General features: G+C 40.8%; 1 protein-coding gene across 15 annotated transcripts in view; it reads left to right on the forward strand.

Annotated features, from left to right (window-relative positions):
- The window catches only part of tou (bromodomain adjacent to zinc finger domain 2B toutatis), a 143,192-nt gene that overhangs the window by 116,130 nt on the left and 12,555 nt on the right, over nucleotides 1–14,507 (forward strand). For all 15 annotated transcript variants that reach the window (XM_089647984.1, XM_089647985.1, XM_089647989.1 and 12 more), the window contains 15 exons: nucleotides 1,111–1,280; nucleotides 1,638–1,786; nucleotides 3,567–3,683; nucleotides 4,135–4,281; nucleotides 4,541–4,859; nucleotides 5,520–5,805; nucleotides 6,024–6,236; nucleotides 6,823–6,956; nucleotides 7,835–8,013; nucleotides 9,189–9,362; nucleotides 9,472–10,684; nucleotides 10,801–10,930; nucleotides 11,132–11,287; nucleotides 12,871–13,147; nucleotides 13,456–13,586. In XM_089647984.1, the coding sequence (XP_089504110.1) occupies nucleotides 1,111–1,280; nucleotides 1,638–1,786; nucleotides 3,567–3,683; nucleotides 4,135–4,281; nucleotides 4,541–4,859; nucleotides 5,520–5,805; nucleotides 6,024–6,236; nucleotides 6,823–6,956; nucleotides 7,835–8,013; nucleotides 9,189–9,362; nucleotides 9,472–10,684; nucleotides 10,801–10,930; nucleotides 11,132–11,287; nucleotides 12,871–13,147; nucleotides 13,456–13,586 (3,795 nt within the window). The remainder of the gene's footprint in view (nucleotides 1–1,110; nucleotides 1,281–1,637; nucleotides 1,787–3,566; nucleotides 3,684–4,134; nucleotides 4,282–4,540; nucleotides 4,860–5,519; nucleotides 5,806–6,023; nucleotides 6,237–6,822; nucleotides 6,957–7,834; nucleotides 8,014–9,188; nucleotides 9,363–9,471; nucleotides 10,685–10,800; nucleotides 10,931–11,131; nucleotides 11,288–12,870; nucleotides 13,148–13,455; nucleotides 13,587–14,507) is intronic.

The raw sequence follows: 14,507 nt of genomic DNA on the forward strand, positions 1-14,507 counted from the left end.
TTTTTTTTATGTTTGCTTTCAAAATTTCAACGCTTTAAAAAATATATATATTTATTTCTAATAATAAAATATGAAAGCATATTTCATCACATTTTCAGTTTTCGGATACATTAAAAAATATTCCATTTATTGCAAAGCGGAAATACTTGGACCTTCTGATAGAATATGCTCGAGGCCTGAGGAGTTAACAAAGCTTGACTATATTTTTTTGTCACATACCAGGCGGGCTATTTAATGTTATCTCACATAAAAACTGGAAAAATGTCACCCCACTCAACATCTTACCATATTGTAAAGGGCTAAATCTTATCCGTAATATGAAAATTCAGAAAAAAATAATATGTGCACAATGAAATCCAAACATACAAATTTAAACAAGATGCATTCTGTTGCGGAGGCACTATTCTGCCGTCACAAGCAAAAAGGCAGCTGAAAATTTTCAATGGTCACATTCTGATACAAGATCCTTCATGTTTATCAACTTATTTATAATAATGAAAATACATCAGAATTTTAATTTTTTTTTTTTTTTCATTAGTTCCACACAATAATTTCCCCCGGGGTCTGTAATCTTTTTAGGAAAGGAAGTTCTGGGAAGTAAAAAGGAATGAGGGGTTGGTAGAAATCTGGTGTTCATTGTGTCCAGGAGTGATCTATGAATCCATCCCTCCCACTGTGGTGCCAGGCAATGTTTTGATAGGAGAGGTCAAAAGGTCTCCCTCAACCAGTCTTTCCTGATCCGGCCTGCCATGCAGTTGGTGCGCAGACGCATTCGATGCCAAGACCCAGGCAAACCTCACCCCATGAACCCGGGCACCCCTGCTAAGTCACCAAATGTAGCAAAGCACTTGAGGTGACCTATGGCAGGGGTGTCGGTTATCCAATAAATGGTACCCGGTGTGGCGGTACCCACACCTGTCTCCCTAATTAAATGTGACCACTGAAAATTTCCAGCTGCCTTTTTGCTTATGATGGCAGTATTAGTATCTACTGTCCTAGAATTTAGGTTGCGTCCCTCCTCTACTCTGATGATATCAATTAAGTTATGTTCCTCAATACCATAAGTTACCCCGTACTGACTGTGACGCCTATCCTATGACTTGCCTGCAGGAGCGCGAGCGCCGGCGCCAGCACATGTCGCTGGTGAAGCAGCTGGACGGGCGGCGCCGCTACGAGGACCGCGAGCGCCGCAAGCACCGCCTGCTGCTGGACAAGCTCTCGCTCAAGGAGAAGAAGTTGGAGCAGAGGAAGAAAGAGCTCGAGCTGCTCAAGGAACTCAGGTAATACACACATTTTATTCTCGCTGTAACTACTTTATTAATATTGTTCAATTAACTTCATTTAAATTATATAATTATTTTATTATTATAAGAGTCTTTGAACTTGTGTACGACTAACAGATAACTGTTGGATATCATATCATAAATTATAAAATATTGGATGCATCCTTTGTTGAGAGTTGAGTAAGAAGCGAGATGAAATTATTCTATTTTTGCATAATTATCTATTGGTGTTCAGAAAAATTGCAACTCATATGTGAGTTACCAAAGTCTGGGACATGTTTGCTAGGACTCGTCTGACTCAAAATTATACAGAAAAAAAATGTCACCGATTTGAATACATACGTACTTCCTCAGGAAACCACAAGAGGACTCGACTCTGTCAGACCAGAAGCCGTTGCCGACCTTTAACCGGATCCCCGGCCTAAAGCTGCCCGGTCAGGCCATGGCTGACATCATGATGGTATTCGAGTTCATCCACAACTTTGGGATGACTCTTGGCTTTGGTAAGTTATCATCACTGTTGTTAAATATTAATTTAATACCAAAAAACATTTAACCTTTATAATGCTGACCTTTTCATCGCAAGCAAACAGAGCATGTATGTGTTTAAGTGAAACTTCCATGTCCGTTTACGGAGAATTTGGAGATTTTTTGAGATAATTTGGAAATCCCACACCAGGTAAAGTATTCCCTCGTGTTGGAGAGAGTTGAGAAGAAATTTCTGAGATTTTTCTACATCAGGGAGTGGCTCTATCCTACCGACTTTCTTTTGGGTATGCCCAGAATGAACGATCTACTAATGCAGGGCTTCCCGAACTGTGAGTCGCGACGCCCCGGGGCGCCGCGGGATCATCCCAGGGGCGTCGTGAGGCAATCCTTATAGCGAGAATATCGTTCCATCAGCACTGCAGCGTTAAGGGTTTTATTACCGTTTGCGACATCATACTTGTGTGAGACAGGTTTCTCTGCAGTTGCAGTAATTAAGAATAAGTACAGATCAAAAATAAATTTAGAGGCAGAGACGAGAGTGGCGATTTCGAAACTTCAAACTCGTTTTGAGAAACTATGCTCAGAAAAGCAAGCACATCCTTCTCATTAATACCAAAGAAAAAAATTGCTTTTTTATCTTTTTCTTTTGCCTCATTTTTGTTTTTATGTTGTGTTCTTTATTTTCTAATAAAAAATTTAGATACTATTTGGAGTTTTTCTGACAAATTGTTATTAGGTAACGTACCCATACACGTGACCAGTTCAGGGGGGGGGCTTCAAAATACTACGCTTGGTACAAATGACCGGGGGGGGGGGGGGGGGGTCGCAAAAATATGGCAACTTCCCAAGGGCGTCACAGTTGAAAAAAGTTTGGGAAGCCCTGTACTAATGGATAATCCATTTATTATCTTTCGGTTTTTCCCATGTCTTTTGTACTTGTGTGCTTTCTCTGTGTTTGTTATATTTATATCATGTTGTCTCCCTCAAAATTTGATTTATGTATATGTTCACACTTTGTACTTGTCTAGTAATAATTTGTACCCTGAAGATGCTTGAGTAAAGCAAAACCGGTCGGTTCTAAAAATTATTAAAAACTTGTGGTTTTAAAACAAGAAGTATTTTATTTTATTTTATTAAATATATATCAATAATAAAATACATTATTACCTGGTAAACATAAAACAATCACAAAAACTAAAATCATAGTTTATATTCCAATATTTGAGCAAAAGTCAACCCGGGTGATTTTCGTGAGGTTCTGAAAATTTTTGGCCAGTGTTAAGGTATCTGAGGATTCTGATCCGGTGTTCCAGAGGTTAAAAGGCAAGCTCTTTACTACTAGTATAGCTGATACATCTCTAAATAGTATAAAATAAAGTTGCTATCCGAATCTGTCTAACTGACTAACGCTGGCTAAACCTCATGGGATACATTAAAATAATGTACTACGCAATTGTACATATTCAAAAGACCTACAGCAAAGTCCTCAATGGTGAATGTCTATCTCGTAAGGATAACCCCAGTAACGCCGGGTACGCGTCAGCTAGTCTGTTTATATTTTGTGTAATTCTCTAAGGAATTGAATTGAAAAGAAAGCCGTAATGGATCACACATGTGACAGCCGATCAGATTAAATAATAGTTGAATATGCAAAGAATTGGTCGTCAAGCAGACAAATGTATGAATTATCATGCATTAACTGAACTGATAGCTCCATGGTGACCTCTCCTTTTTCAAAAGACCATACACAAACAGTGAAAGTGTAACTAGCGGTGATACTTGAATAATTTCCAGATATGGAGTCGCTGCCCACCCTCAATACGCTGCAGATGTCTCTACTGCCCGACTGCTGCACAGATGCTGAGGAGGAGCTGGTCTCCATCCTCACCCACCTGCTGGTCTGTGCCATAGGTAAATAAATCCTGCTAAAGTTAACTATGATGCCATTACCGCTCCAATACCTCCAGATCAGCAACATCGTCTGCTTTGGGAGTCCCCATCTAGCCTTATTGCTGAGGATCCTTTCCCCAACTCCAATATCTCTGGTGAACGAGGTTCCTCCATTCACTGTGGTTTTGCTCTGAGACCTGCGGACACCGACGTTCCGATACTTGATGACTCCAATCCATTGGTGATATTTCTGTGCTTCTCCTGCTAAACACTTTGCCAGTGACCATGATTTTCCCTATGCTAGGGTTCTTTTTACAAAATATCATAGGATAAGTTGTAGGCAGTTGAAAGCCTATCACTGTGGATGATTAGCTCTTCCAGAATGGACAAATTAGTGAATAAAAGAATGATAATCTAAATCCTCAAAAGTTATTTTATTGTTCTGTCATTAAGTAATTTGTTATTTTTGCAGAAGATCCGGGTATTCCTCACCCAGGCAGACACACCACCATCCTAGGGCAGACCCTGCGCTCAAACGAGATCACGCCGGCGAACGTGAGCGAGGTCCTCAGAATATACCTGTACGCCAACGCCACGGGGGAAATTAAAGCAATGACTGGTAAGATATTATTTTTTATCCCTCTTAATATTTTGAACTTACTTGCAGTGTAAAAGCCCCAAGTGCGCGCAAAACTGTTTACGTTCATTTGACTACAGTATTTTTCTTCTTTTGAAACTACTTTCTCTATCTACACATCAAATGCTTAACATTAATTGTCTCCGCCGCTTTTGTAGTTAGGGCAGTTTGGACATAGCATGCTATACTCCCTTTGTTTCTATTATCTCTGATTGTAAACTGTAAACTATTGGCTTTCCAGGCATCAACGTCGAGCGCGACCGAGAGAAGCGAGTAGCCGACCATCACCAGAGCGATGCGGAGTCGCTCCAGTCCTCGTGCAATGGGCGCAACGTGGTGTACTACTCTCACCTGCACGCTAACCCCACGTGGCGCCTGGCGGACAAGCTTCGTCGCCGGCCGTACCTTGCTCTCAACCCCACCAGCAAGGCCCGCATCCTGGCACTGCTGTGCGACGAGCTGCTGCAGAGCAAGGCCGTGCTGCGTCAGATCGACGCCAGCCTCGAGAGTCTCAGCCAGATGAAGAAGGAACGCTACTTGATGGACGCCAAGCTGAGGAAGTGAGTTCTCTCTCCCTCCACCTGCTACATATAAATATTCCTACCCACCTCTGGTTAGCGCAATATGTTTGTGGCCTTGGGCCGATTCATTACTGCATGACAGTTTAAAGGTTATTGAACACATAACATCGACATCGGATCAGCACCACCTGTCCTCATGTCATTTGACCAGCTTGTCCCGAGGTGAGTGTGTGCTGCAGTATGGAGTTTTATACAAAGAATTCTGAACGGCTCAAGCTGAGGCAATGCTGATCCGACGCCAAGCTGATACGTGTGCAACAACCTTAATCCAACAAGATACCACCATCTGTCAAGTTCTCTGTGTTCAGCAGATTCTCCATGAACTGAATTATCTACATGTCTGGGGTTTCCAAGCAGACGGTAAGAAGCCAGCAACTATGTAGAAAAAAATCAGGACCTGGGGAAACTGTGCGGAAGGTCTTTTTAAGGAGAGGGTGGAGTGAACCTGGATCTTGAAGAGACCTGTATTTTAGGAGAGAGGAAACACGAAAACCAACCAGTCTTAACTCAGCCAAGCCGTTGAGTATTAAAATGACCGCTGCCAACCGGTGACAAAGGTGTCAACGATGACTCCATGACTTAAATGGACAGGAAATAATATCTAGACCATTGAATTAATTTATCTGTATTCTTTTTCAGAATTAAAATGATGCACAGTCGCAAGCTCCGTCTGGAAAACGCAGAGAAACAACAAGCTCTGGCGCTGGAACGCATGCAGCGAATGGTGGAGGAGAGCGAAATGGCTGCCGTGTCGGCCGCCAACTCCATCCTGAACACGCCCAACTCGCACCCCGGCGACACGCCCATGGACATCTCCTCGGCTCAAGACGCCATCAACAGCATGGACGACAAGATGCTGGTCAACGACGTTACGGGCGAGATCACCGAGAAGGCGGAGGACGTGAACCATGATGATATTCACGAGGTAGATTATTATAGGTCACTAAAATAGAGTTTCCCAAACATACACGAGTGGCTCATTTAATCACGTCTACCCTTCTAGAAAACTATTACTTTTACAATTAACCTTGGATCTGAAATTTTAACGGCCAGCATTGTAAAGGAGGACAATATTGTCTTCTGTGGGAACCAAAGACATTATTGAACATGACTAATCGACCGTGTAATCATTTATAACTCCAGATTGAGGACTCTGCCCTGATGGGAGCGCCACCGGCCTCGCAGTACCTCAAGGAGTCCGCGGCCAAGGAGGCCCTGGCGCTGGCTAAGGAGCAGCAGCACCTGGACCTGGTGAAGGCTAACGGTGCCAAAGACAACACGGACAAGGACAGCGTGGCGGGAGACGCCGAGCTTATGCTCAGCGATGTGGAGAGCGAAGGCACACAGCCTGAAGAGGTACGCATCCACTCGGGAATTTCTCATCTCATCTCACTTCTGCCAATTGTCCTATTCGGGTCAGGGACCCATCTGCTCGATATGGCCCCTCCAGGCACCTCTGTCTGCGCTACTTCCTTCTTCATATATTCCAGGCCTCTTCAAGACACGCATTAATAAATCCCTTCCGACAACCCCTATGTTAACCAGCCTCACAATGCTACCCAAGCGAGTAGCCACATAGTTCACCTGTCTTTATGCTGTACAGATTGGGGTGCTCTTGTGAAGAATCACATAACCTCTGGTGGTGCTTCTGCAAATATTGTGTGGGGCGGCCCTATAGAATTAAAAGTAAACTAGAAATACCTTCCGTACAAATTCAAATGGAAACAGCTCTGTCTCACTTACACTGGACTGATATCGTAGATCTCCATCCCATTTGAATTTCATGAACGCAGTTTTGTATTGGAAATTTAAGCCTCAATTAAGGAAATATTACAAGGCACTTCTTGTGTCATTCTTTATTCTATGGGCAGCCCGCTGGACATCTTCCTTCTGGAATAATATATTACATACAATCTAAATGTTAAGTTTGTTTCCTCCACAGGACGAAGACAAGAACCTTCCGGCTGAGGAACTGGCCAGGAAACTGGATAAGCTGATTAGACAGTCTGATGCCCAACTCCAAAGCTTGGCAGCCGGAGCACATTCCCTGAGGGCCACCTGCTATGGACAGGATAGGTAATACAACCTTAACCACCGTATGTAATGCTGAATTCAGACCTGATATATTCTATAAGAATCTATGGTCAATTTAAGAACAAAAGTCTAAAAGTCTAAAGTCTGTAAGTCCATTCAATTTTGGGTTTCTATTGTTATGCCTAATCTCACTAGAATCTATGAATTGGATCATAGAATAGATCAGGTGTGATCCCGGCATCGACATTCAAATTGATGGACCAGCTAATCAAGTAAGGGGAACATCTCCCTTCCTGTGATTTGTTAATAAATGAATCTGACAATATGCAGGCAACTCGCATTGTAATAATCACTATTTATAGTCCTCGAAAATAAAATCTGCTTACGAATTACTGGTCCTTTTTACAATAGCGTGCAAATTGCTGGCTGCGTAAGAAAGTTAACTTTGGCTAAACAAAAGTTCATCCTTGTTTCCAAATCTAATATTTTTTTTACACTCTTTAGTTAGACACTTTTTCAAATGTGTTATAATTTACCCACCTCACTCATTTTTTGCTTTGCTACGCAAGGCGGTTCAGTTAAAAACTAACATTCAGATTCTGCACAGAAAAGTCCCACAATGGACTGTGCTTTCTGGACTGATGTTGTAGTTTATTCAAAGCATTCTCAAACCCTTCTGGTGCCAAAAATATGGTCACATGTTTCGCCTCCAGCTCGTTGAAATGAAACCCAGATTTTATGTTAGGGCAAGTCTATTGATTTTAATGTATATGGATCCCGGCTTAATCCAAAGCAAAATGGTCTCAGACTGAGATATAAATAATGTAGACCCAGCTTGTAGACATTGCTCTTTAGTCCATTCTGAACTGTTTGTTGAACTTCAGTCTGTTTGTACTGATAATGAATGTGTGTGTATTTAGATACTGGCGCCGCTACTGGTCGCTGGGCAAGTGTGGTGGCGTGTACGTGGAGGCCATGGAGTCGTCGCAGCCCGAGATTGTGGCGTACCACGAGCGCGTGGAGGAGGGGGCCAAACGAAAAGACGAGGAGGAGGCGGCATGCAAGGCGGCGGGAAGGCGCAACGTCAGGAACAAGAAAGGTATTAAACCATCATTCTATTCTACATTATAATATTATCCATCATTATTGGGTCGCAGATGATTGAAAGGAGGGCAATTTGTTGGTGTGGAACCAAAATAATGACCTGATGACAATGCTGTGACGCTGTCTGAAACGTTGGCTAAAGAAGGAGGAAGTGCAAAGTGGCATAATACTCAAAAAAATAAATCACTTTAAGTCAAATAACATGGTTGGGAAAAAATAATATTTGGATGATTTGTAGAGCGCCGTTTTTGTGCAAAATCACCTCAAGGTCGCTGTACAAATATTAATTGAAATTTGTGGATTGGGAAGTTAATTGAATTTAACCACTCAGAACATTAGAACGTCAAAAGACGTAAATATGATAATAGCGGTCAAGACATTAGAACGTCTTTTCACGTAAACGCGCGAGATTTTACAAAAATCGATTTATTTCCATCACTAGTATACGGATTGCCATGATTTAAAAAACAGAGTATCGATAATGAATAACGCTACGCGTCTGTATTCAAGAATATCTATGGAACGTAGAGTTGCATTATCTAAGCCGATTGAATCTGTCATCTTGTTCGTTCATAATTTATTGCGTTTCTAAATAATTTATTAAAAATATTTTAGTTTGGACGGTCAATATTTTGAGGTGACTAATAGTTTTTAATTATATTTCTTCAATATATAAAATGTTATTTCTTTATGATACTCAGAAAAAAGTACATTTTTCAAGACTTTGAAATAATTGTAAGCGATTTTTACATATTTTTGACGTTTTCATAAAATGTATATTTAGAAACCCAAATATTTACGTATAACAACACAATACAATAGTGAATTTCATAATCTTTCATAAACATTTTTTAGAATGAGGCTACGTTTCTCAAAACGTGAGTTATGAAGCTTTTAGCAAAACTCGTAAATAACACAAAAATTATCACATTTTGACAGTTCTCAAAGGAACACATAGTAGATAAAAGTCTTTGTCTGAGAGGTTAAACAAATTTCGTAATTTTTTACTCAACCCCTTCTTCTTTCGCATATGGAATTTTTTCTGGTCGCAAAAGTAATAATTGGCCTGCAGAACTGAGAATGATAGAATGAAGAATGCGGTGTGACAGCTCAGAAGTGCGCCGCACTGATATTGAAATGCTTTGTTTTATCTCTCATTATCTTTTGTAGGTCAAAAGGCTAAAGCGGAGGAAGCAGCGCAGGAGGTCAACAACCTCGCCAAGAACTCGGAGAGGCTGTTGCAGAATGAGCTGGAACTGCGGAGCATCAAGTCGGAGCTCAACCTCGGAGACCACACCAGGATCATCAAATACGAACCCAACATGGGGCACAACAAGGTTCAAGGTGGGTTCTCTTTTATTTATTACCGAAAACATGCTTTCTTTCGTGCTCATAACTTATTGTTTTAGATTTGTTAATTTTCTCTCAATCAACTTATATATTTTTATTGTAGGTTCTCCCATCAAAATGGAAGAGAAACACATTCAGCAGCAAAAAGTGGCTGAAGATCATCTGCTGGACATCGAAGATTCAATTCCCACTGCTTTCTTGGTTCAGAAACCACAGTCTGAAAAGAGAAATGTGTACGCAATGAATGACGTGGAGGAAAATTCAAATAATACAGAAATCAAACAGGAGCCAACTATCAAGATGGAAACTAACAGTGATGGCATTTTAGATTTGGGCATTAAGTCAGAAAGTAAAGACGGTTTAATAACTAATAATTTGGAGGAATTGAAAAAGTTGGCCGATTCGGTCGTCTCCCCGAAAGAAAATAACACTGAAGTCGACATAAAATTAGAAAATATTGCTCCTGAAAAGATTAAAGATGAAAGTAACGATCCTGAAGTTGCAGCTAATATGTTGACAGCTAAGATGGCCGAGGGAAAATGGTTCTCCATTTTAAGGAAAGAAAACCCTCTCGCTGATAGTGCACACGCTAACGGTATCGATGATAGTAAGGATTTCAAGTCCCTCGAAGGAATTGTTAATCAAATGAATGGAGGCTTATTAAATACTTCAACATTGCACGCAAATCCCGTGTACACAGACAACACGCAAACTTGCTCTGAAGTCATCCTGAGTCAAGGAAATCGTTGGGACGTTTGTAACAATCTAAATCTATTGACTAATCCTAGCCTATTGTTTAGTTCCAATAGCGGCCAGACACAGGCACCCATGTTGAATACTTTCTACCATGCAGATTGCACACTTACAATGTCCGGATTGGACGAAGAAATGATTGACGAAACCCTTAATCCTAAACAGGAAGTAGCAAACGAATCAAGCGATCAAATCAACATAGAAAACGGTCTTAAAGACGTTTCCATGAATCATTTAGACTCGCTGGAACCGGGACTAAATCTTAACTGTATTGAGAATAGCGATCCTGAAAAAACTCCTGTTAAATGCGGCGCTCCGAAATCTAAAGCGGCGAGTGTAGCCAGCAGTACCACTACTAACGGGAACATGCTGGGAGGTGTTAACAACAGCAATTGCCAGCTGGGTATCGCTGGAATGAATCTCTCGGCGCTAACTTCGTATGTGAGCTGCGAGAGTCCGGCGCCGCTGCAGATGACGCAAGAAGAAAGTGAACAGTTGGAGTATTGCAAGTTGAATGGACTACCCAAAAAACTGGACGGGAATTATGTGCCAAAAGATCTACGGTAAATAAGTCTTGATCAACTGTGATATTTCTTATCCATATCTAATGAATTTGTTGGTTGAAGCCCAATGTCTTTTCTTCTAATGCCTTAAAACTAATTGCTTATTTACATTGCAGACACGGATGGTGGAAAGTGACGGACGTAGACCAACTGAAAGAGACATTGTCCAAGCTGCATCCCCGGGGAGTGAGAGAGAGAGAACTACACAACTCTTTCCTCATGGGACTGGTGCAGACTAACAATAAGGTATATCCGTGGCAATAATATTACAATACCATCCAACAAATTATGTTTTATTCTGGTGTGCAATTGAATTGTATTGATTAAGCCACTTTTAAGTTGTATCCTGTATTATGGTTTTTATTTAATAACATTGCAAACTTAACAAATGTGATGAATGCACTGAATAAAGTGTTAAATAAATAAATATAATAATTTAATTTCCAGTTGACAATAGAAAAGGGCGATCTTCTGGCCACTGAGCTGTCCATCTCCCACTTGGATCGAGTCATCGCCCTGAATGGGGGTTTCCCCAGTCCCGACTCCACAAACAGCTTCAGCGTCAAGACTGCCCGGAGGATAGACGGCTCTCTCCTTGAGCAGGTAACCTCAGACACATTCTAAACTTATCATGTACCTATTCCAGACGTGATTGAAATCAGATGGTTTTGTCTGTCTTCGCTAGTGTGCTTCTGTTTTACACTGGTCAACTAACTGATCTGTGGAGGCAACCAAACAAACTTTTTTTTTTGCATTTATCACTTTTACGACTCATTCCTCTGTTCAACAGTTAATCCTTGGAATAATCTGCTTGCTTGTGTGTTTCCTCCTTTCTATAACATGGATCTCTTCACGATCCTTGTTAACTCTTTCCTTTCTTCCAAAAAGACCCTACACAAGAGCATCCCTATGAATAATTCAGAATTGTTTGTATTTATTTATTATTTTACTAGTTGTACCCCGCCACGCGTTGCTATGGCTCAGTCTGTGTAGATGGAGTAACAATAGCGCGTGTTGCTTTTGCAGCGCTTTAAAAAAAAAAAAATGTTTGTCTAACAGATGGCGCTCTTAGAAAAAAAATGTTTGTCGAACAGGAAAAAAAAAACTTTTTTTCCTGTCACAGTGACATCTATACAATATAGATTTATAAAACGCATGCGTATTCGAATGCTATGTTATTACAAAACTTCAAAGCAATCAGTGAAGAACTTTGGCAGATTTAAGATTTTGAACAAATGAACATTTACATGTTTATTTATATGTAAGATAGGTTGTAAAACATTGATATTATTACTAGAATTTTAATAATAAAAAAAAATAGTCTTAAAAGTGCAATAATGCAGCTTCTTTAATTTAATAAACATAACACATAATCATTTTGTTGGTAAATTTAGTCCAATTAATTTCACTACGTTTTCTATCTGTAATGCACTGGTCTTTTCTTCTGATTGTGGCTGCTTCCTTTATCATGTTTCCGTTATTCCTCCCCTGGATTAACCTTTTGAGTAAATTTTGTAAATATGTATATCAATTTCAAACACACTTGGGCTCGTCCATTTTTATGATTTTTTTTGTTTATTTCCGAGTTTTAGTTTAGTAGATTTTGTATATCGAATGCATTGATAAGCTTTCGTATTCCACTACATAATACTAGATGTCGTGATTTATTTCAGTTCTGGAACTAACTACCATATGTATTCCTCATTGCCCAGAATACTTACGGAGGGAAATAATTATACTTAGTCATTGGACATCTTCAATTTATCACTTAACAAATACAAAAGATTGTTACTGGGCAGTTCAGTTATGTATTATAAATACTGTATATTTTTTACTATTCGTATGTAAAAAACCCTAAAAAGGGAGTTAATGAATAAATTTATATCACTGTGTCAAAAATGGTAACCTGATTTGTCTAGCGGTTGATGTTTACACATTGGGTTTATCAGGAAAATTACTTAAAATTATTATAACGTAATTTGAAAGATCAACATTTAATGTAAGACAATCAATTGAAGGATACTTGCGGGTTATATCAATCAGGATCAACTATTGTTTGGCATATTGCGCTGTGATTATTATTCTCTGCCTTTCCGAAATTGAGTATTCTTTCAAAAAGATTAATTATGTAATTTAAAAAAATACATAGCAATAAAAATTTCAACTCTAATTTGGTGTAATTTCAGATTGAAGCCCTTGAAGACCGCGTGGCTGCTGCCTCCATGCAGATCAAGGGCTGGAAGCCTCCACCACGCACGTGCCCCTCGCCTTCCTCCACACCGCCGCGCGACGGCTCCGGGGAGACAGGCCCGGCTGTGGCGCGCGCCCGCCTGCTGCAGCTGGAGGCGGCCATCGAGCGCCGCTACCTGCGCCCGCCGCTGGGGGCCGGCGCCCCCGTGCCCACCCAGGAGGCGCCTCAGCAGCAGCAGGTGCAGGAGGAGGAAGACCAGCAGGACGCTAGAGGTAAATTTACATGATGACATTTAATGAAGTTCATTCACCATGACAGTAAGGGAGACGAAACGATTTCTACGTCTCCAAAAGTGAACAAATTGACTCTGCGGGCAATACGTTTTCCTATGGACCTAAATACAGAGAGTACTATTCATGTTACTCTTCAATCTTCGGAGCGTAATTTTGCCGGTGTATTTCCGCCGACCGATTGTTACGATAAACTTAAAGATATTAATTTTCCGTGCTCAATATACATATCATATTATTACACAATTATTTAGTACAAATATTGTAATAAAGTGGTTATCTCTTCACAGGCGCAACAATCCCTCGCGGCCTGGCCACGTGGCGCGAGGGTACTGCTCGCTGCCAGACCTCGGCGCAGCTAGCCATGGTGCTGCATGCACTGGAGGCGGCCATTGCCTGGGACAAGTCCATCATGAAGGCGGTGAGATCCCGGCCCACGCATGTACATAGCGCTTTCTGTTCACCTCACCTACCCAAACTACCAACAAACACCCTGTACGCAAGATGGAGAATGGGTGGATGGTTGTAATTGTATTTATAGGGAATGCCTGTCAAATTTTTGAAAGTGGTTATGAGTTATAATGAGCTATCAAACCTGTGGGATTGGTTGAAAGTCCGTCATTCCCGTGAAAATATTTGCAGGTCTGTTTAATCTGTAAATGTGGTTGCTTGTGGTTGGTTCTGGACTTCGTGGCTGGACTTTGTCCGCCATAACACAGGGACATACCTAATATGATGGGCAAAATAACACAAAAATTATATTGCATGAAATAAAAAAAAAATGGTTTGGAAGTGGTTGAGAGTCTGTCAAACCTGTGGAAGTGGTTGAGAGTGTGTCAAACCTGTGGAAGTGGTTGAGAGTCTGTCAAACCTGTGGAAGTGGTTGAGAGTGTGTCAAACCTGTGGAAGTGGTTGAGAGTCTGTCAAACCTGTGGAAGTGGTTGAGAGTGTGTCAAACCTGTGGAAGTGGTTGAGAGTCTGTCAAACCTGTGGAAGTGGTTGAGAGTGTGTCAAACCTGTGGAAGTGGTTGAGAGTCTGTCAAACCTGTGGAAGTGGTTGAGAGTGTGTCAAACCTGTGGAAGTGTTTGAAAGTCTGAAAAGTATTTGCAGTGTATTTCAAACTTTTGAGTGTAAATTTGTGATTTGTGAAAGACATTCCTTGTCCCCTTTAATTTGCTTTCTATAATATAACCCGTATTTAAACATGTCTTTCAGTATGGCGCTATTTTTAACAAACTAAAAATACTAGAGCTTCTATTAAAAAGGTGTCGGTTACTCTATTCTCAAAGGTTTTTAGGAAAGCTTGAATTATCTTTGCTTTTTTTTGTCTTTCGCTTTAGT

This window comes from Hesperophylax consimilis, chromosome 27, assembly GCF_061612785.1.
Source record: "Hesperophylax consimilis isolate HC1 chromosome 27, BYU_Hcon_1.0, whole genome shotgun sequence".
In the NCBI taxonomy this organism is placed as follows: domain Eukaryota; kingdom Metazoa; phylum Arthropoda; class Insecta; order Trichoptera; family Limnephilidae; genus Hesperophylax; species Hesperophylax consimilis.